We start from the raw sequence: 22,791 nt of genomic DNA, 5'->3' as shown, positions 1-22,791 counted from the left end.
AGAGAGCAAATAAGGACCGTTAAAATGCTTTTTATGTGGTCAGCTAGGTCACTTCAAAAATTGCTGCCCACATAACAGAAACTCGCAAAATCCAAGGCAAAGCGAAATAGGAGCAAGAGGTGAAGTTGTTTGTGTGCTCTCTAAGTGCTTGCTTGCAGACCATGACATCAAAGGATAGTGAGTAGACTCAGGCGCTAATCGGAATATTGGAAGCTCAAAAGGCCTTTTCAAGGACTTCAAAGAAATAAAAGCTGGGGAGAAACATATGTACATGGGGAACAATACCTTTTCTGATGTATTAGATGTAGGAACATGTAGGTTGCATGTAGGGGCAATTGATCTTGTATCGACTGATGTATATTTTGTCCCTTGTATGAGGCGAAATATTGTATCTATCCCCTTGCTCATTAGAAAGGGCTTTGAAGTCCGCTTCCGATCATTGAGAGTATTAATTGGAAAGCGTGGACAAATTTATGCTTGGGGACACTTGGTTGATGACCATAGTTTGTTCCTTCTTGTTGTAAATGAAAAAGATGATAACTAAGATTTCTACTTATTCTGGTTATGTTGTTTGTGCAATGGTTGTTGATACATATACTTGGCTACATAGGAAAAAACAAAATAAATAGGTTAATAAAAAATGTCTTAATCCAAACCTAAATGATATAGAATTTTCAAGCTGTCAGCACTGCTTGTCAAGAAAAATGATTAGGAAATCTTTCAGTAAAGGGGAAAATGATTAGGAAACCATTCAATAAAAGTAATGTGGTCCACTCAGACATTTGTGGGCCTCTCAATGTTAAAACTCATAGAAGGATGTCGTTCTTCATCACTTTTATTGATGATTTTTCTAAGTTTGGATGTGTTTGTCTAATCCACCATTTAATCAGAAGCTTTAGAATTATTTAAAATATATAAAGAGGAAGAAGAAAACCAATTCGGTAGGAATATCAAAATTCTTAGAACTGATAGGGGTGGTGAATTCACATCTGAAGCTTTCAACACTTATTGCCAAGAAAATGGTATTAAAAGACAAACCACTATGCCTTATACGCTACAACAAAATGGCATAGCTGAAAGGCTTAATAGAACCCTCTTAGAAATAACTAGATCCATGATGGCTCATGCTATTCTACCCAAGACTTTTTGGAGCGAGGCAAAAAGAACATCCATGTATATTCTTAATAGAATTCCAACTAAGCCAATAGATTCTACCCCTTATGCTTGAGCCAAGAGAGACAACTTGATTCTATTCTTAAAAGTTCTAAAATGTAAAATGGTAAACCTTGTTTGCTCCTATTGAAAAGGGAGTGAAGTTGTCTAGGATGGATTATCTAGTAGAAAGACAAGAAACGCCTAATTTCCCTATGTACAAGCTATTGGTAGCTTAATGTATTCAATATGATGTACAAGACCTGATTTGAGCTATACTATAGGTCTTGTAAATTAATATCAAAGTAATCTGGGCATAACCCATTGGAAAGAAGTCATAAGAATTCTAAGGTACATTAAGGGAACAAAACAATCTAAAATTGTGTTTTCAAGCAGACAAGCTCGAAGTTTTCGGATATTCAGATGTAGATTTTGCTGGGGATAGGAAGATAGAAGTCCACCTCAGGGCATGTTTTTCTCTTTGGAGGTGCAGTTGTTTCTTGGTTTAGCCAGAAACAAGGGTGTCACTAGGTACACACAGGAAGCAGAGTACATTGCATGTAGTATTGCATGCACTTTCACCGTCTAGATAAAACGCTTCATTGATGACTTAGCTGAAAATAATTGACGGACCGATTGAAAGGTTTTATGATAATCAAGCGGCAATTAAATTAATTCAAAGTGGAGCAAATAGCTCCATAGGAAGACATATGGATATACATTATCACTACATTTAGGATGTAGTTGAGGAAAATGAAATAATTGTTGGTTACTAGCCCTCATCAGATATGATCGCTGACCCATTTGACAATGGGTCTAAGCACTGAACTTCTTTCTAAGCATACTAGCTTGATGGGACTTAAAAATGTTTAAATCTGTTGGTTTCCCTGAGTGACAAATCCGCATTAGTGTGAAAATCCACATGATGAAAATTATGGACATTTATTATGAGAGGGATATGCGCAAAAGCATGAGAAAACCTCATGACAAAATATTATCCTAAAGGTCACACTCAAAAGTAGGAGTATACCTATGACTTATTATTGCGCTCTGCCTTTATGGCCAAGTGGGAGATGTTGGCACGTGTGGCCTTACGTGGCCTTTCCTATTTTTGAGGGCTTCATTATGTTTATAGGAGGATTTCATTGTTTATTTAAGCTTATTTATTACTAAAAAATTCTTTAATGTAATATGTATAAAGAATTAATTAGTTTTCTAAATATTTTTCTAACATTCACATGGATAAAAATCCTTAAAATCTGGGAATTAGTTTTCATGATGATGTTGAAGTACCGACACATCCTATGCTAAGTGGTCAAAAGAGGTCTAGTGCTCCTCCATCATACCTTGATTTCTATGTCTCCATGAGTGAGGAGATAGACAACCTTATTGAGCTAGATGAAATCAATGATCCCTTTGACTTCAATGTTGCAATGAGGTAGTTTCTCAAAAAGCTCTAGGCGGGTCTTAGGCAGCCTGGGGTGTCCAGTCCGCCTAGTGCCTAGGAGGGCGTCCAAAACCTGGGCGGCCTAGTTGAATCCAAAAAGGATTCTACAGTCTCTAACAGTATATATATTGTATAAAATATAAAAATTAGATATTTAGGGTACATTAGAATTCAAAATATACCACACATTGACACACACTCCATAAGCATAACCGTATGTCGGTCCATATCCAATTAAAACTTAAAATTTACCGACCAAATTACCAAACCAAAGTTACCAAATACCAAACCGGTGAAACTACAAATCCACTATCCACAATATACAAGCAAGAGTACGAAAACAAAAGTGAAAGTCATACTTGAAGACTCAAAAGAATCTTCAATCAATGTTCAAAGTTTAATCATTATTCATCATTCATCATAAGAAAAAGTAGGGTCAATCGCCTTTGCATCATATTCATCGACGTCGTCACCCTGCTCGACATATTGGTCATCCTCTTCTTCTGAATCTGCCTCTTCTTCCTCCACCCTCGTCCATTATGCAGAAGATCTAGTGGGCCTAGGAGGGTCGGCTGATGTCCCTGAAGCATCCATGACCATGTCCCATGTCAATCCTTTATGCCCCTCGACCTCATCATCATTAACTAACCACTCCATAGCATTGTCTATATTTTTTTATATGATGGCGTCTCTCTTATCTCTCTTAGCAAGCCTGTCCTTCAAGCATCGATTATATTTGACATAGATTAGGTCATTGAGCCTCTTTGATTCAAGCCTGTTCTTTTTCTTTGTACGAATCTAACAAAATAAAATGAAACTAATTAAAATATTTGGTTCATGTATTATTAATACAATCATACAAATTATCCTTACGGCCTTACCCCTTCAAAAGTACTCCAATTGCACTCACAATCGGATGAGGAAGTGGTTAGGTTTAAGGTGCGAATGGCCAACGTTTGGGGAACTACACCCATGTTGGCTCCACTGATTGACTGCAAAGATATAGAGTAAAATCATAAATAAATAATAGAATCATAAAAATCAAATTTGATTACTTGAACTTGATGAATGTAAGAATATTATTACTGCCTAGATCAATTTTGGTCTTTTGCCTCATCGCCATTGGACTCCCAAAATACTTTAGTGAGTACTTGTAATTTATTAGCGCATCAACACATATAATATCCTGGATATCAGGATCAGGGACTAGGACAACTACCCACTTATTAAATCCAATCATAATTGTGTCATTTGTGTGTATATCCTTGTCAACATAAAAAAAAGCTGGGTTCAAATAATAACCAGTTGCATGCAATGGCCGATGTAGTTTCCTATCCCACTTCTCATCAATAATCTCCAATAACATTGTAGCAGTTCTCATTATCATCAAAATTTTGGGCTATCTGTCGTTTACATTTCTCCATAGTCTCATATATGTAGCCCATAGAAGCCTTGTCACTATCAACCATGCGAAGGACTTTGACAAGAGGAAAAAGTACCTGAAGAGTGCCCTTCACCCCTCGTCAAAAAGCCTTAGAACAGATAATATCTCGCACCCGAACCGATCTTTGGACCACTTGCATTCTTTCTAGTCGTCGGAAGTGAACATCTGCCTTAACTGCACTCTCCTCGAATGTATGCTATCTAGGCATAAGTACCAGGTCGCAAATCTCGTGACCCCAGGTCTCACAATCTCTTTTTTCTTTATAAATCTATGTATCATACTGAGGGTGAGATAGTGGCTGTAAATGAAATTTATAACTGACTTTGCCTTCTGCACTGCACCTGATATTTTGGTTAAACTGCTAAGAGCCTCAAGCATGAGGTTTATACAATTTGCTGCACATGGTGTCCAAAAGATAGTAGGATAAGCTATGTGCAAAAAATTAGTAGCAACAACATTAGGAGCAGCATTGTTTGTGACAACCTGTAGAATAAGATGCTCCCCAACCTCCTTGATTCCCTTCTCTATAACTTGGAATATGTAATGGGCATCATGGGTATAATCCGATGCATCAATAGACCTCAAAAAAACAGTCCCTAAAGGATAATTCACAAGCAAATTCATCTGACTTCTTCTCTTCCTATCACTCTAAGCATCAATCATAATAGAAACTCCATACTGAGCCCATGCATCCTTCTTAACTTCTACACCATCCTTCGTGACACTCACCGCTTTTGTCAAAAGAGGCTCTGAAAGCTCATATGGGGTTGAGGGTTTCATCTTAGGTCCAAATTGGCCAATTGCCTCTACCAAGGCATAGAAGCTACTTAGGCGAGTGGTATTGAAAGAAATGCTTGCCTCATAAAACCATGTAGCAATAAAAAGCAACTCTATCTCTCTTTTCCATCTTCATTATAATTTCAATGGTGGTTTGCTTTTTTGTTTTCGCCTTCAACCTCAGGGTTAGGCGGGCCAAAAAACTATCCATAGGGCCTCTAACCCGATGCTTCTCTCAGAACTCGAACCAGAAGCAATTACAACTGTCTTTCCCTTTCTCTTAATAATGGATTGTTCTGTCTTAACATCCCTCCCCATCCTCATCACTATCATCATCATCATAACTAACCCAAATCCCAAACCTAATCTCTGATTTGGAGGAAAATTTCTCCTCTTTTTTCATTTTGCCATTCTCAAAAAGTTGGTTATTTCTTCTTTAACATCATCAGGATTTTTTTACATGGGGCAACATCTCCCTTGTCACGATAAGATGTTTTTTGAACCGGTTTATACCCCTTTTTGTATCCTTTTCACAAAACTTGCATCTTATGCAATTTTTATCATTAGGATCTGGGTTGTAGCCATATTTCCAACCGGGATCACCACTTCTATTAAATCCCAAAGAAGACATCTCAAAATAATACAACTTATACAAGCAATAAAACAAAATCAGTTACTTTGATTGCTCAATCACCAAACTTCTACCTCAAATATGCTTCTAAAGACTCAAAATCTTCTAAAAAATCCTCCAATAGATTTATAAAACATACAAATTAAATCTAATATCAATGGATGATGTTTTGATCAATTTCTCATAACTTTGAAAAACCCTTCAATCTCAAAGAAATCACCAAAAACTAGTTTTTTGAGGTTTTTCTCTTTCTAAAATGGTCTCTAATATTTTTTAGGTTACAAATAAACTTAAAAACAAGAAATTTGGCCCTTTAGTATAAAAAAAAGGACAAAAAATTCCGCTACTGAAACTAATTTTTGCATCTGGGCGGGGCGCAGGCCTTGGGTGCCTGCTCAGGTCTGGGCGCTCGGCGGCTGTCTAAGTGGATTCCTGGGCATCTAGGCGCGCCTAGGGTTTTTTGTTTTTTTTCCCGCTTAGGCCTGGGCAATGCGCCTAGGCCCCTAGAACCGCCTAGGCAACCGCCCAGGTGCTGGGCGGTTAGCTTTTTGAAACACTGCAATGAAATCACAAGAATCTCAAGAATGGCTTAATGCCACGAGAGAAGAATTAGATTCTATTGAGAAAAATAAAGTTTGGGATCTATGTGATTTACCATAAGATAAGAAACTTATAGGTTCCAAATGGGTACTTAAAAGGAAACTAAAATCTGATGGATCAATTGATAAATTTAAAGCTAGGTTAGTAGCAAAGGGTTTTACCTAAAGAAAGGGTGTTGACTATGTTGACAATTATTCTCTATTGCAACGTTTATATCCGTTAAAATAATTTTGGCAATCGTTGCATATTATGACCTAAAACTTCACCAAATAGATGTGAAGACAACATTCTTGAATGGTGAATAGCATCCTGAGGGTTTCATAATTAAGGACCAAGAAAATAAAGTATATAAATTAAATAAGTCTTTATAACTGATTCCCTGATCTCAAGGATTCTTATCTATGTGAACGTTGGAAAAAAATTTAGAAAAATAATTAATTATTGAAATATATTACATTAAAGAAGGCCAATAAGTATATCTTGAGTTGGTACAGAAATGGATAAACTTAAATAAACATGAGATTCCTCCCATAAAAATAGTGAAGCCTACAAAAATAGGCAAGCCCACGTGAGGCCTCATGGCCACACGTGCTAACATTTGGACATGATGACCGAGTGCAATAATAGGTCATAGGTGCACTCCCACTTTTGAGTGTGACCTTCAAGATAATATTTTGTCGTGAGGTTTTCTCACGCTTTCGCAGATATGCCTCTCATAACAAATGTTTATAATTTTCATCATGAGGATTTTCACGCTAATGAGGATTTATCACTTATAGAAACCAACAACCTTAAACATTTTAAGTCCCATCAAGCTAGTGTGTTTAGAAAGTAGTTTAACGCTTAAACCCATTGTCAATGGGTCAACGATCATATCTAATGAGGGCAAGTAACCAACAGTTACTTTTTTTTTTCTCAACAACCTTGAATGTAGTGATATTTTACATCTATATGTCTTCCTTTGGAGCTTTTGCTCCACTTTATATTAATTTAATTGCAGCTTGATTGTCACAAAATATTTCAATCGGTTCGTCCATTATTTGCAGCTTCAAGTCATCTACGAAGCGCTTTATCCAGACGGTGAAAGTACATGCATTGCTACATGACTCTACTTTATGTGTGTGCCTAGCGACACACCCTTGTTTCTTGCTAGACTAAGAAACAACTACACCTCCAAAGGTGAAAACATGCCATGAGGTGGACTTACTATCGTCCTTATCCCTAGCAAAATCTGCATTTGAATATTCTAGAACTTCAAGCTTATCTGCTTGAAAATACAATGTTAGATGCTTTGTTCCCTTGATGTACCTTAGAATTCTTTGGACTGTTTTTCAATGGGCTATGCTCGGATTAATTTGATGTCTACTTACAATCCCTCTAACTTAGCTCAAATCTGGTCTTGTACATCGTACTCCATATACTAAGCTACCAATAGCATGTGCATAGGGAACATTACGCTTTTCTTATCCTACTGGACAATCCTTCCTAGACAATTTCACTCTGTGTTCAACAGGAGTAGACAATGGTTTACAATTTTGCAATTTAAATCTTTTAAGAACAGAGTCAAGATATCTCTCTTGGCTCAAACATAACATTATAGATTTTTTATCTCTAGTTATTTTTATGCCTAGGACATTAGATGCTTCTTCCATATCTTTCATCTCAAACTGAGAAGAAAGCCATGACTAAGTTTTATAAATCATTTCTAAGTCATTTCCAGCTAATAGGATATCATCTATATATAGGGAGAGTACTGTGAATTTACTCTCACTCTTCAGGACATATACACAATGATCCAATCTATTTGCTTCATATCCCATCTGTAGGATGGCATCATGAAATGTTAAGTACTATTGTTTAGAAGATTATTTTAAAACATATAAAGACTTATTTAATTTATATACTTTATTTTTTTAGCCCTTAATCATGAAGCCGTCTGGTTGCTTCGTATAAATGTTTTCTTTTAGTTCACCATTCAATAATGCTGTTTTTATATCCATTTGGTAAAGTTCTAAGTCACAATATGCAACAATTGCCAAAATTATTCTAATAGATATAAACGTTGCAACTGGGGAATAAGTGTCAATATAGTCGTCTCCCTTTTTTGCTTCCTTTTAAGTACCCATTTGGAACCTATATGTTTTCCATCTAATGGTAAATCACATAGATCCCAAACTTTATTTTTTTCAATCGAATCTAATTATTTTCTCATGGGATTAGGCCATTCTTTAGATTCTTGTGACTTCATTGATGTTTTAGCTATGAGGTCATCTTTTAAGAATTTTTCTAACTTTTCTTTTCTTGTTCAGTTGGTTTATCACCAAGTACTGGTGTATCTTCCTTTAGTACACGCATATTTTTATCTTGGATGAGAAGATATTTCATCTTCCTCTTCCACATGTCAAAATTGGTTCCATTCAATTTTTCAATTCTTGAAAGTTCAGCCATTACGATTCTACTCGCCATTGGACTTGCTAAGTTATGTAGGAGCAGCCTAAATAGATTCTAGGTTCTAAACAAATTGAAATTGTCAAAGAATCCAAGTAGAAACCAACAAAAATAGGCAAGGCCATGTGAAGGCTTATGGCCATACGTGCCAGCATTTTTATTACATCATGAAACATCTAAGAATATGGGTTCTCTCAATGAAAACCCACAAACAAAACACTATTGGGGATTTTTTCTTTTGGGTGGTTTTCTTATATTCAGCGTCTTTAGTGACGCTACAGTGGTAGCCTGCTATTATTATTATTTTCTCTTGCCAGAGTTCACTAGAAACCCAACTTCAGTTGGATTATTATTTTCTTTTAATACAAAGACTCACGCTTCATTGATATTGGTTCCTCTTTTAAAGTCTCACACTTCACTGAAATTGTTTCCTCGTTTATCAATAACAATATATTTGCTTCTATTATATGATATTACCCTCAAAATATTGCTCATCTAATTGTAGGATTTACTTGTTTACTCTTGGGGGGTACTTGACTATTTCGGCTGTTTTATTAAAATCAATAGGTTCAGGATTCATGAAACGATGTTGGAAAGTTTTATACTAGCTGCCCTACATAACGCAACTCTCCTCCTTTATCCGAGCTTAGGACCAGTATGATTTGCTTGGGACCGGCTGTGGCGGAGTTTTTCATTCAATTTTCCTTCCATTCGTGATGTTAGAGTACTAAGTATCTGTTATTCATGCAATATGCATGACACCTGAGCAAAATATAACAAGTTAGAAATTTCTTGTATCTAACACCTTTAAGTTTTTTTTGCATTGCCTTCATTTTTGTTTTGAGTGTCCATGAAATGCTGGTTACCAATTCCATCTATTTATTGTCAAAGATTATAAGAGTTAAAGGTGTAGGGCTATGGTTTATTTTTCTTAGGGAGGGCCTCAATTCCTTTTTCAATCCGGTTTGCATAGCTGCTTATTTATATTTCACATGCCCACATGCAGCTGAGAAGATTATGGAATGAAGGACGACCAATCCCCCTCTTGCCTGTAGATGAGATCCCAGATCTGGATTTCTGTCTTCTACACCAACAGTTGCAAGTTATTAATTGTTGTGTTGCTAGGAAAAGGCGGCGCCATTTAGACATTGAGTCTCTAAAATCTGTAATGGAAGACAACACCCCAAATACTGGAGGGTCTGTTTCCTTAATGCCATCTCTGATTTATGCAAGAGTGAAATCAGGACGCTTGGTGCTTCGACTTGGAGCTGATCATCCTTCAGAAAATCTAACGATGTTAGAAACTGGTGAACCTATATATTCTCCTCGAACTCAGGTTTGAATTAATTTTTATTTCTTACCTGTGGTATGCATTTTACATTATACCGAGCTCATTTTCATTCATCACCTTATAGGAGGGTCCGCTTTTTACAGAAGATCTTCTTAAAGAAACAGAAGAAATTGTCCTACGTACAGGAAGGTTGATCATGATTTGATCCAATTTCTCATTGCTTCTTTTCCAACATTGAACCTGGCATTATTCATCTCTACTTGTTACATGAGTATACTGATTTCATACTATGTATAGTGGTTTTTCTATAGATTGGGTTCCTTTTTTCTTTCAACTTTTTAGGATTGGACTATCTGCATTGCATGTTTATCCCTATTTGACATTGCACTTCTTGTGGTTTTTTATCAGTTTTGGTACCGGCTGTTCTCAACTCTTCTCGGATATGCAGGCGTTTAAGGTAGTATATAGGATTTGAGTGGAGCACTTGCATACATGATGAACAGAATCATATCTATCTGTACATTTATACTCTTTGTAGGCTGCAAATCCTGGATGCATCTTGGAAGATTTCATTAGATGGCACTCTCCACCAGACTGGACAGAAGGTGATACAAATAATGCAGATAAGAATTACCTTGAGGAAGATGGATCTTGGAAACGGGGTCAACTGAGCACACGAATGCAGAAAGAAGGTTATCTCTACTTTTCTTTGTATGAAATGCCTCTAAACTCACAATAACAAACCTTGTACTTTAACAATCCTTGTACTTATGCATTAAGTCCATGTTGCATTGTTTCTAGTATTAAAAAACCATTCTCTGCATAAAATAAGGATGAGAGTTACAACTTAGTAGGGCTACAGAATTTGGAATATGTTTATGAGCCTCCTGTAAGTTTCAAAGTATATTCCTTGATGCACTAGGATAGAGATCATTTAGTATCATTTAGTCAGACAACTGGACTGGAACCATTAAATATTTGCTGCATTGAGATCCAGAGGAATGAAGCCGCTTTCATTTGTTTTCCTTTCATCCTGAATTTCACTAAGGTTTTCATTCAACTTTTTCAGGTAATGGTTGTTCTTCATCTTGAAAGCAAACACATTTGTGGAATCCTTAGGGATGGCTCTCATTAAGTTTGTTTGTTGTCATTAAACATATGGCAGATTAAAATATCATCTTGACTATTACTCCCTGAATGTTTGGTGTTCCCATCCTCTTTTGTTGTCTTTTTCCTTGCCATGATAAAAGTTCCATTCGTCTGTTTTGAGGTCTCTGTAGTTTGATCTTATTAATGCAATTTCAAATCCTCATGTGACATCAGCAAAATAGTGTATAGAGGGCGGGCATTTGTGGCGCTTTACAGTCTATAAGTTGTTCAACAGTTTGTACTGACTTTCAGTCGTTGTTTCCTTCAAGTTAGAAGCTGGAATGCTTGTTTCCTGGTTAGATATTTAAAGCTTCTCAAAAGTCATGAATACATACGTACAAACACACATCCATACATACATGCGTACATACATACCTATGTACAGACATACATACATACATACATACAAATATACATAGATAGGAATGACTTCATTCCACTGTGTCAATATAATATAATGGAATTGCACTTCCAGAAAACTGTGTTTGTGCTATTAGTATGACCTTGTATTTTACACAAGCACTCTGTTCATCCCAACAATCAATCACCAAAAACAAAAAGAAATTTAATTTGTATCTTAGAAATGGTCAAAATGAGCCCCCTTCCAAAAATCAAACTAGACAATCCATTTGGTGAATTTTTTTATCTACGCCTTTAGGAATTCAACATCGATTTTTCCTTTTCAATACTTTCATCTAAAGATAATAAAGCCATCTACAAAATTTAGAAAAGTAAAAAAGAGAATCTCTCTTATGGCCTATATCAAAGCATCTCACGAAACAGACGTCAAATGTTAATTGGGTTAAAAGAAAATTTTTTTATGGTGCATTTTCAAATTTTGTGTTTTCTTTTATTGTTCGTCACAATGAAAAGTATGTTTAAAAATTGTGCTCTGTCAAATAAATGACCCTAGGATGGTTTTTGATGTTTTTACTATATTACTATTAAAAACCATGACATGAAATCAATATATATATATATATATATATATATATATATATATTGCAACCTTAAACAATCCAATTAAGGTGCACCGCTAATTTTTAAGAATATCTCAAAATCTATTTTCATATTTAATTATAAAATATTAAACTCCAAAAATGGTTAAAATTAAATTTATCTATAAACATATGAAAATCTTGAAAATGGACGGCCTAGATAATGTGTTGCATGATGCACTATTTCTGGGACTCAATATATATATATATATATATATAATTTTTTTTTTTTTTTTTTCATATTCATGCATCGTGATGTCGAGACGATCAATTAGAGGTTTTCAACATTAAAACAATCTTTTCTAGTGGATTTTTGAGGTGCATCCTTAATTCTACTTTTTAAGGTTGCAATATATATATATATATATATATATATATATATATATATATATATATATATATATATATATATATATATATATATATGTATGTATGTATGTAAATGTTTATATTGATAATTTATGTATGGAGATGGTTGTGTGATGTAGGGAAATTGAGGGAAACAACAAAAATAATAAGGAGCAAAGCTAAACACAAGCATAAATCGAAGAAACCTAGGGTTTCTTCTCCATACCCCATGCTAGGTTCCAAAATCCTAAGCTTTTCTCTTTTTCAATATCTAAAAATCATGTAGAATTTTTTATCTCAAGGCCCCACACACTTTTTATATATTCTAATTCAATGTTCAAAGATATTACATGTCCATACAATGATTAAAATGACCTATATATTTTAACTTAAACTTAAATTTCGTAATTACAATTTTATACCTGTGAACAGTACCCATGAACAATACCCATGAATAGTACTTATCAATGTTATCAAATTTGCCTCGCTTTGGTCGAAGAGGCTGACACGTTTGGATTTTAGGCAAAAGCCGAAGAGGCCGCTTTGGGCTGCTTCGGTTAGATTCGGGTCTGCTTTGGGTTTGCTTCGAGTATCCATTGGGTCTGCTTCGATCAACATAGATACAACTATATAAAAGTATATTTTTGATTTTTTTGATTTTTTGATTTTTAAATTTTTCCATTGTTTGTATAATATATATGTGTGTGTGTATATATATATATATATATATATATATATATATATATATATTATGCTAAATTAAAAAAACAAGTCTGAAGTCTTCCCCTGAATCGGCGAAAGCACCGAATTACTTCATTTTTCTCACCAAATCGAAGAAGACTTCGAAGCGAATCTGACAACATTGGTACTTATGAAGTAGATAAAAAATGAAAACCCTATAAGCCCTAACAAACTAAAAACCCTAGAAATAAACCCTAAAGCTAAAAGTATAATATATGTCCTTTAAAGTGGAATAAAAATTTAAAATAAGAATAATTTTGCCCTCCATCATTTTTCCCAGGTTGGAGAAACATCGTCCTCGAGTTTTGAAGTGTCTTAAGATGGAATTGATGCTATTTCGGCTAAATTCTTGAACTCGAATATTGTAAACATAATCATGGGACTTGTGGGTTACTGCATTAATCAGAACACAATGATTGTACATTAAATCTCAGAGTCCCTCGAGGAAAGGGCCATTGTATGTCGATAGAATATTTTTAATCACATAAATTTGTTGAAATTACATCGCTTCAGCCATATAACCACCCTATTGAATTTGCCTAGATCAGCTCTAGAACATACCACGGGTGCATCTTTGAGATCAGCGACTAATTAACAACTTCACCTATAAATTCTCCTTTGTGAGTCCATCTTTTTCCTTGTCAAATACCAATTCAACCATAAAATCTTGATCATCATTGTAGATTGGATCTTGTACAAGATCTTGTTCTTCATCTAAGTATGTGTTGAAGATTGGTGGCAGATCCCCATCTACATCCTGCAGATTTTCGATACAATTTGTGTCAAATTCAAGAATCTCATCCTCCAAATCGAAAACCTTAGAGTGATGTTCCCTCCATCTAGGTCTTATATCACTATCCTCATTACTAGACTTTCCACATAGAACGCAAAAGTAACACAGAAATCCTCTTGTGCTAAAAGATTATCGTCTTGCCCATTATTGAGTCTCGCGAATTGTTGCGATAGCTGTTGTAGTTGCCTTTCAATTTCCTCAATTCTGTCATTTATGGGATCACGGAGTGGATCTACAAAATTCCCCCTTCTATGGCCCCTTGTCATTGCCATTGATTCATCGAAATCACAAACTTGAGGCAAATAATCAACAAAAAAACTGATGAAATCAGCAAGATCTAGGTTGTTTTGCTAAAACTTTGGCCAAAATCAGCAAATCGTAGATCTCCACTATAACTTCCGCTCTTTGTTGTTGATCTAGGGCACCAAAAAAATCGATGCTACAATAACTCCGTACAACGATATAGTGACTCTGTACATTGCTACAGTCCTCCGTACACTGCTATAGTACTTTGATACAATGTATAATACTTTTTGTGTAGAGTGTAGGCTTTGATACCAATTTGATGCAGGGAAATTTGAGGAAGCAGTAAAATCAACAAGTTGTAGATTGGGATTCACCTCGAATCTTGTAAAAATACTTAGATGAAAAATAAGATCTTGTAGGAGATTGAATCTATGATGATGATGATTAAGATTTGTAGTTCAATGGTGTTTGACGAGAAAAAAATAGAGGACTCAAAGGAGAATTGAAAGGTGAAGTTGTTGGTTTAATCACTGATCTCAAAGATGCACTCGTTGTGTGTTCTAAAGCAGAGCTTGGGCAAGTTCAATAGGATTACATGGTTGAAGTGATGCAATTTCGACAAGTTTAGGAGATTAAAAATATTCCAGCGACATATAGTGACCCTTTCCCTGAGGCTTTCTCAGTTTCAATGCATAATCTTCGTGTTCTGATCAGTACTGTAACCCACAAGTCCTATGATGATGTTTATAATATTCAAGTTGAAAACTGTTGTCAGACTAACACCAATTTCATCTTAGCACACTTCAAAACTCGAGGACGAGTTTTCTCCAATCAGAAGAGAATGATGGAAGAAAAAATTGCTCTTGTTTTTTTATTTTTATTCAATTTCAAAGGATGTATATTATAGATTTAATCTTTGGGTTTTATTTCTAGGGGTTTTTAGTTTTTAGGAATTCCAAGGTTTTTATCTTTTCTGTTTATTTCATGGATACTATTCATGTGTACGATTTACGAGTGTTGTTCATGGGTACTGTTCATAGGGGTAAAACTGAGATTACAAAATTTAAGTTTAAGTTAGGATATATAGGTTGTTTTAATGATTGTATGCACATGTAATGTTTGTGAACATAATTATAATTTATAGGAGCTGAGTGGGGCCTTGAGATGGTCAATTCCATATGATTTTTAGAAATTGAAAAAGAGAAAAGCTTAGACTTTTGAAACCCTGGCTTGGGGTATAGAGAAGAAACCCTACGTTTCTTTGAATTATGTTTGTGTTTAGCTTTGTTTCTTGTTGATTTTACTGTTCTCTCAAAGTCTCTTACATCAAGTTGGTATCAGAGAGAAGGAGTTACCATGGGGTATAGGGTTTGCTGATTTTGGCCAAAGTTTTGTCAAAACAACCTTAGGTCTTTGTGATTTCAGCAGTTTTTGTTGATTATTTGCCTAGGGTTTGTGATTTTGGCGAACCCATTGTAGCAACCAGGGGGATTTTTGTAGATCCACTTCGTGTTCCTAGAGATCGCAGAATTGAGAAACTTGAAAGGCAAGTTCAACAACTGATGCAGCAATTCACGAGCCTCAATAATGAGTAAGATAATGATCTTTCATCCGAAGAGATCTTGAGTACAAGCCTTTTCACTTTCGCCCTTCATGTGGGGAGTCGAGTGTTTAGGATAAGGGCAAAAGACCTAGATGTTGGGAACATAACTCTAGGGTTTTTGATTTGGAGGATGAGATTATTGATTTTGACACAGATTGCATAAAGCATCAGCAAGGAGTTGATTGGAATTCACCTCCAATCTTTGACGCATACTTGGATGAAGAACAAGATCTTGTAGGAGATCGAATCCACGATGATGAACAAGATTTTGAGGAAAGGGTCCTTGTGTGTCTATAGAATATTTTTAAAAATAAAGTTGTTGAAATTGCATCACTTTGTGCATGAATTTGCTCAGGCTCAGCTCTAGAGCACACCACGAGTGCATCTTTGAGATCAGTGATTAAAGCAACAACTTCACCTTTCAATTCTCCTATGAGTAAATTTTTTTCCTTGTCAAATACTAATTGAACTACGAAATCTTGATCATCATCGTAGATTTGTTGTCTTACAAGATCTTGTTCTTCATTTAAGTATGCGTCGAAGATTGGAGGTGAGTCCCAATCTTTAACTTGCCGATTTTCAATGCAATTTGTATCAAAATCAAGAACCTCATCCTCCAAATGAAGAACCCTAGAGTTATGTTCCTAACATATGGGTCTTTTGTACGTATTATCAACACTCGACTCCTCATGCGCAGCACGAAAGTGAAAAAACTTGTACTCGAGATCCACTTGGGCTGAAAGATCACCGTCTTGCCCATTATTGAGGCTCGTGAATTGCTGCACGAGCTACTAAACTTGCCTGTCAAGTTCTTTAATGCTGTAATCTATGGGATCACGAAGCGGATCTACAAAAATCCCTCTTCTACTGGCCCTTCTCGCTGCCATGGGTTCGCCAATGTCGCATACCCTAGGCAAATAATCAATAAAAACTGCTGAAATCAGAAAGATCTAGGTTGTTTTGGCAAAACTTTGGCCAAAATCAGCAAACCCTAGATCCCACTGTGACTTCACCTCTTTGTTGTTTATCTAGGGCACCAAAAAATTGATGTTACTGTAACTTCCTACAGTGCAATAGTCACTATCCGTCTAGATCGTGGGCTCTGATATCAATTTGATGTAGAAGGATTTGAGGGAACAGTAAAATCAACAAGAACAAAGCTAAACACAAGCATATTTCAAAGTATTCTAGGGTTTCTTCTCCATACTCCAAGTTAGGGTTCCAAAAGTTTAAGCTTTTGTCTTTTTCAATTTCTAAAAATCATGTGGAATTTTTCTCTAACTAGTCCCCACACATTTCTTATATATTATAATTTAATATTTAAAGACATTATATGTCTATACAATGATTAAAATGACCTATATATCATAACTTAAACTTAAATTTTGTAATAACGGTTTTACCCATGTGAACAGTACTTGTGAACAGTAGTCATGAATAGTATTTGTGAATAGTATTTATGAAGTAAATAAAAAAAATAAAAACCCCATAATCCCTTAAAAAACTAAGAAATAAACCCTTAAACGAAAACGATAATATACATCCCTTAAAGTTGAATAAAAATAAAAAATGAGAATAATTTTGCCCTCCATCATTGTGCCTACAGAATGAAGGAGTGGGGATTGCATCATAGTTGTTGGCTGGGAGGGAGGAATTACAACATAGTTGTTGGGAGCAGCGGATCATCTCGTGCCCAAGTTCTTTTCCTTTGGACTTAATGGGATTGCTTATAAAGAAGCATCTTAGGAATGCCGTTAGAATATCTGTGTTATGTATTATATCTGTTACATATATACTTTGGTACTCAAGTCAGACTGCGCCTCTAGAATGTATCCTTATATTATATTATATTTATAGTATTATATTATACTATACTGTATTATATTATATAAATACAATCATATTTGTATATGTTAACATGAGGTGAAGTTGGGTAAATTTGTAAGCATTAAAAAATGAATGGTTCATGAAATAATACTTTAAATATTATTTGCACATGGAACATGAAAATTCCATATTGAGAGAGTCCCATAAAAAAGACTTAAGATAGCAAGGCATGACAAGAAAGCAATTTGTTAGAAGCAGACAAGGCTGGCTATCAGAGCTATGAAATGGTGAACTAGTTGCCGTTCCAGTCTAGAATCACCCTTCGGGACCGAAATAGCAATCGAAATGACCTCAAATAGTTTGAGCAGCTGGTCTGAATAATGATATGCATAATAGTAGTATATTATTACATGTAATAAATACTACAATTAGTATTAATAATTGCAATACTACTAGTAGTTATTATTTTGGTGGTATACACATCTCAATGTTTTGGCCTCAATACGTGGACACAAATATCCATGCGGAGACTGAAATCCCATTTGCAAACTACATCCAAATTGCGGAAATGGCTGGTATCCATGAAATTGAGTTTCCCGTAGACCTATTTCTAGGAAATAGAAGGGACCCTTAGAGTTTTATGAGGGGAATTTTTGTAAAATGAAATACGGATGGTTTTTGAGTATAAAAAGTACTTTTTTCGAGAGAGAAAGGCTTTGGCAATTCTCTCTCTTCTCGCACTCTCCCTGAACTGAAAGAAAAACTAGGATTTGGGCCAAAATCTTTGAAGTAATTAAGTCTATTTGATATTTTTTTTGGTTCATTTGTTTTGGGTCTAAAATAGTAAAGAAAAATTGAAAACTTTCAATTTTTCTTTATTAAGACTTTTACACTATAGAACTCTTCTTTTTACCCCAAATAATAATGGGTTGTTTCTTGCATTCATTTGAAATATTCTTAATTTTTTTTGGCTTTAATAGTTTAATGTCGTAGGTATTTTCTTGTTTTGTCGATTTTGTGAATTTTTTGTGTAAATGTGTTTTTTATTTCTATTTTCAATCTATTTTGTTTTATTTTTGGTTGTTTGATACTCTCTTTTTTTTTTTTGGTATTTTTCAGATCGTTCTTAGTTTCAATATTGATGTGGAGTTGAGGTATTGTGGCTTTGTGTTATGTTTTGACCTTTTGCTTTATTACTTCATTAGTTCATTTCATAGTTGTTGGAAATGCCTAGGAACACGAATCGTTTTAGGAACCTGAGTCGTTTTAGAAATCGGAATCACAGAATCCCGACCGGCTAGAAGATTCTTATCTTAGGAATCGTTGTCCATACAATAAGAATCGCTAGGACCGAAATTCCTAGTTTCTGAGAATCGTGTTTTGACCAAAATAGATATAAGTTTCATCCACATATGGGATCGAGATTCTGTCCTCCTTGGAATCGAGATTCCCATCCCCCTGGAATCAACACTCTAGGAGTCAAGATTTATTAATATGCAGAATCGAGTTTCCGACATTTATGAAATCGAGTTTCTAACATATGTGGAACATAGATATGTTGCTGTTCTGAATCGTGATTCTAACATATTTGGAATCAAGTTTTTGAAGTATATGGATCAGAGATCCATGCCAGTTTGAGATCGAGATTTACAATAATATGGACTATGGAATGCGATTGACGACCCTTATCAGGAAACCAATGTTTTAAAAAACGGTCCACCTGGTGCCTAGGAGCCTGCCTAGGCGGCCTGGACAAAAAATTTGCACTCCTCAACCCAGGCGGCCCTACACGAGCGGATGTACTTGGGCGGGCGGTAGGGCGGGTGGCAAGGCGGGTGCCTAGGCGAGTTAGGGAGGCGCCCATGCCCGTAGAGCCTTTTTCATTTTTTTAAATAGCCCAAAAGGACAAAGGGGGTCATTTTGATCCCGAAGGTTATATAAAAACATTATGAGGTTTAGTTTTAGCCCCCAAAGTAAAAAAGAAAAAAAAAAAACCCTCAATATATGAAAACCCCCAAAGTGAAAAACTATAGGGCACCCGAGGTTCTGGGCGCCCCGCTTAGGCACTAGGCGCCAGGCAGGCCGCCTAGCATTTTTTGAAACCTTGTAGGAAACAAGATTTCATTTTTTTATGGAGAAGGAAGTTGGATGTCCCTTACTAGATGGTTTCCCAAATTTTAAAGTGATTATGTTGACTATTGAACTTACGATCATTATACACAAAAGAAAAGACAAGTATTTGTAAATCGTTATTTTGGCTTCATTATTATAAAGACAAAATGGAATTATGTCTACGCCATGGTTTTATTTTTAATTGTAGGTGTTGTATTTACCAGTTATATTTTAAGTTTAAAATAATGGCCATATAGGGTGCCACAAGTAAAATAATGAAACCTTGCAACCACTAGAGCATTCGAAGGAAGATTTTTGCTCCAATTGACGTGGAATCAAGATTTAATTCTCGTTGGAATCCAGATTCGATATATTTAGGAACGTCTACCCACAATTAATAGGTTCAAGTTTCTAAAGATATATTGGATTGAGATTTCGAAATTAAAGAATTGAGTTTCCTTGGTTCTGATAGATGTTTTCTAAAGATATGTCAAATTGAGATTCCGAAATTAAGGAATCAAGTTTCCTTCGATGCAAAAAATTGTTTCCGTAGAAATTCCTTAACGGAAACTTGGAATCGGGTTTCGTAAGCTGTAACACGAGGTTGGTGGAGAGATTCCGGTAACTATAGTTGATTTTCATTGGTATTGCTTGATGTCCTATTGGGGTATATCATGAGATGGAATTATGGAGGATAATTTTGCTTTTGGAACATTGCATATAGCCTCCTACCTCAAAGATCCTTCTCATACGTCCCGATAAATGTTTTCTAAAGATATGTCGAATCGAGATTCTGAAATTAAGGAATCGAGTTTTCTTGGATACAAAAAATTGTTTCCGTAGAGATTACTTAACGGAAATGTGGAATCCGGTTTCGTAACCAGTAACACGAGGTCGATGGAGAGATTCCGGTAACTATGGTTGATTTTCATTGGTATTGCTTGATGGCCTATTGGGGTACATCATGATGGAATTATGGAGGATAATTTTGCTTTTAGAACATTGCATATAGCCTCCTACCTCAAAGATCCTTCTCATACGTCCCCCGACCAAATTTCTATTTCACACCAAATCCTTGGCACTGTTTTTCCTCACATCTGTCCACCATCCCCATGCATTATAAAAAAACAAAAAAAGTGAAAATTTAGGCAATCTAGAAGAAAATGTCATCAAGTCGGTTTGGCACTCCCATTACCGAACCGAGCATGGGTGACACAAAATAAAATATAAAAGAGGACCAAAGTTATTTCGGTGCTTGGAGTGCTGAAGCAACCTCGGGTAAGGAAAGAACTTCAGTTCGGCACTCCAAGTACCAAACCTACGTGAGGGCTTTTTTTTCTTCAATTGTATAAAAACGTAACTCTGCGGTTAGATAAAAAGAATAACAATGCCAAGGGATTGTCTATGAAAATATTTTAGTGGGGAGTCCTACAGGTAGGATGTTTTAAGCATCCGGGTCTATGTAATTTTCCCTTTTATTTTCATTCCTAATATTTTTGTGAAATCTTCCCATTTTTCTGTATTTTTTCATATGGTTTCTGTGCTTTTCAAACTTCTTTTATTTTTCTTAGTTTTTTATCTTTTGATTATATGACTGCTATGATAGCAAACTGGTCCGGTCCAACTGGACCGGTGCTCTTACTGGTTCGGCCACCCATCTGCTCCTGAGAAAATTGGATGGAAACTGAGAAATTTGCTTAGACCACCATAGATTTTAAATGTTGTTCATGAAATCTTGGGATTTGTCTCTGATCTGCGATGTTGCAAGGCATATATTCAACATATATGATGCACACAATCACACTCCTTAACTTAGTAAAATGTGACTATAGTCAGGGATTTGTCTCTGATCTGCTATGTTGCAAGGCATATATTCGACATATATGATGCACACAATCACACTCATTAACTGAGTAAAATGTGTCACTGACTATAGTCGTCTCTATTAACAAGAATTCATCTGATCGTGTATTATTTATCCCCCCTTCCCCCCCCCCCCCCCCCCCCCCCCCCCCATCCTCCCAAAAAAAAAAGAAGAAGTCATCTAATCATATCTCTTATGTCTATAGATCATGATCTCATGTTTAATGGGATTGAGATCCCATGCTGAATGGGGTTCAGATCCCATAGAATCAGTAGTGAGGTCTCGATGATATCATCTTTGGGAACATGGAACTGTGTTCATGGAGTAGAGAAGGCACTCCCCATAATTATAGATTATATACGATGGTTATATATTTTAGGTCTTCTTAGTCTCCTGATGGTCCCTAAGTGAATTTATTTCCATAAAAAATATGAGCAAACATCTGCTAATGGGTCAATATTCATTGAAAATGCGGCCATTATGGTCAGAAAATGACTCCTAACCTCTCCAAGGTGTACTCTACAAATAGGAAATGGAACAAATGACTTTTTGGACTTATATGATAGGTTATAATGGTTCATTGGACGAAATAATCTTGGGGGTGAAACAAATTGAAAGGTATGTGATGATTTCAATGTTACTGCTTTTGTAAAACTAAGTTAAAATAAGTTCTAGCAATTAAAATTTGAGTTTCCGTTACATCTGTACCATTTGATGATTGGTTACTTGCTTCTTTGGGTCTCTTTGAGACAAGTCCTTAGGATATGCATTTGGAATGGTGGACTGTTTGAGAACAATATTAACTTGATTTTTCTTAGGTAATTTGTGGCGTGAATTATGGGAGAATGCCAAACCTTTGCCTGCTGTTAAGCAAACACCACTATTTGATGAGGATTTAGCAGTGTAAGTTGTGACTGTATGATACTTTATCTGGATATTATGTCTTTCTAGTGTTAAAATGAATTTTTTATGTGTAGAGAAAGCATTTTGAACTACTTGGAGGATGTTTCACCTTCGGAGATCTTCATACAGCTTTTTGTTGTTGTTGTAAGCATCTATTTTTTCTGGTACCTTTTCATTTTGCTACATTCAGAACAAAGAAATACATTATGTGCTTTGTTGATCACATTATTTTCATAGCTCTGTGTTACAGTTTTTTCCTTTGTTGTTTGTATTCTGAATCACCATGGATTCTCTCTTATGTCTGCCAAAACTGGTGTACTAACTTGAGAGAAGTTGCTGAAGTCACAAACATTGAGCAAATTTACACTCGAGAGTTTGAGTTGGAGAGTTTCGCAAAGTCAGATATGAAACTTCTTG

At 35.5% G+C, this 22,791-nt stretch overlaps 1 protein-coding gene across 10 annotated transcripts in view; it reads left to right on the top strand.

The window, feature by feature from the left end:
• LOC18445756 (Rab3 GTPase-activating protein catalytic subunit) overlaps positions 1 to 22,791 on the top strand; it is a 63,072-nt gene that overhangs the window by 31,531 nt on the left and 8,750 nt on the right. For 8 of the 10 annotated variants that reach the window (XM_020674475.2, XM_088859902.1, XM_088859903.1 and 5 more), the window contains 6 exons: positions 9,506 to 9,835; positions 9,915 to 9,979; positions 10,199 to 10,247; positions 10,329 to 10,482; positions 22,290 to 22,374; positions 22,449 to 22,518. In XM_020674475.2, the coding sequence (XP_020530134.2) occupies positions 9,506 to 9,835; positions 9,915 to 9,979; positions 10,199 to 10,247; positions 10,329 to 10,482; positions 22,290 to 22,374; positions 22,449 to 22,518 (753 nt within the window). The remainder of the gene's footprint in view (positions 1 to 9,505; positions 9,836 to 9,914; positions 9,980 to 10,198; positions 10,248 to 10,328; positions 10,483 to 22,289; positions 22,375 to 22,448; positions 22,519 to 22,791) is intronic. The other 2 variants (XR_016050451.1, XR_016050450.1) reach the window with 1 other exon arrangement.

This window comes from Amborella trichopoda, chromosome 2, assembly GCF_054954075.1.
Source record: "Amborella trichopoda isolate Santa Cruz 75 chromosome 2, AtrichopodaSantaCruz75HAP2 v2.0, whole genome shotgun sequence".
Classification (NCBI taxonomy): domain Eukaryota; kingdom Viridiplantae; phylum Streptophyta; class Magnoliopsida; order Amborellales; family Amborellaceae; genus Amborella; species Amborella trichopoda.
Note: the sequence above shows the minus strand (reverse complement) of the source record. Positions and strands in the feature narration are given on the sequence as shown.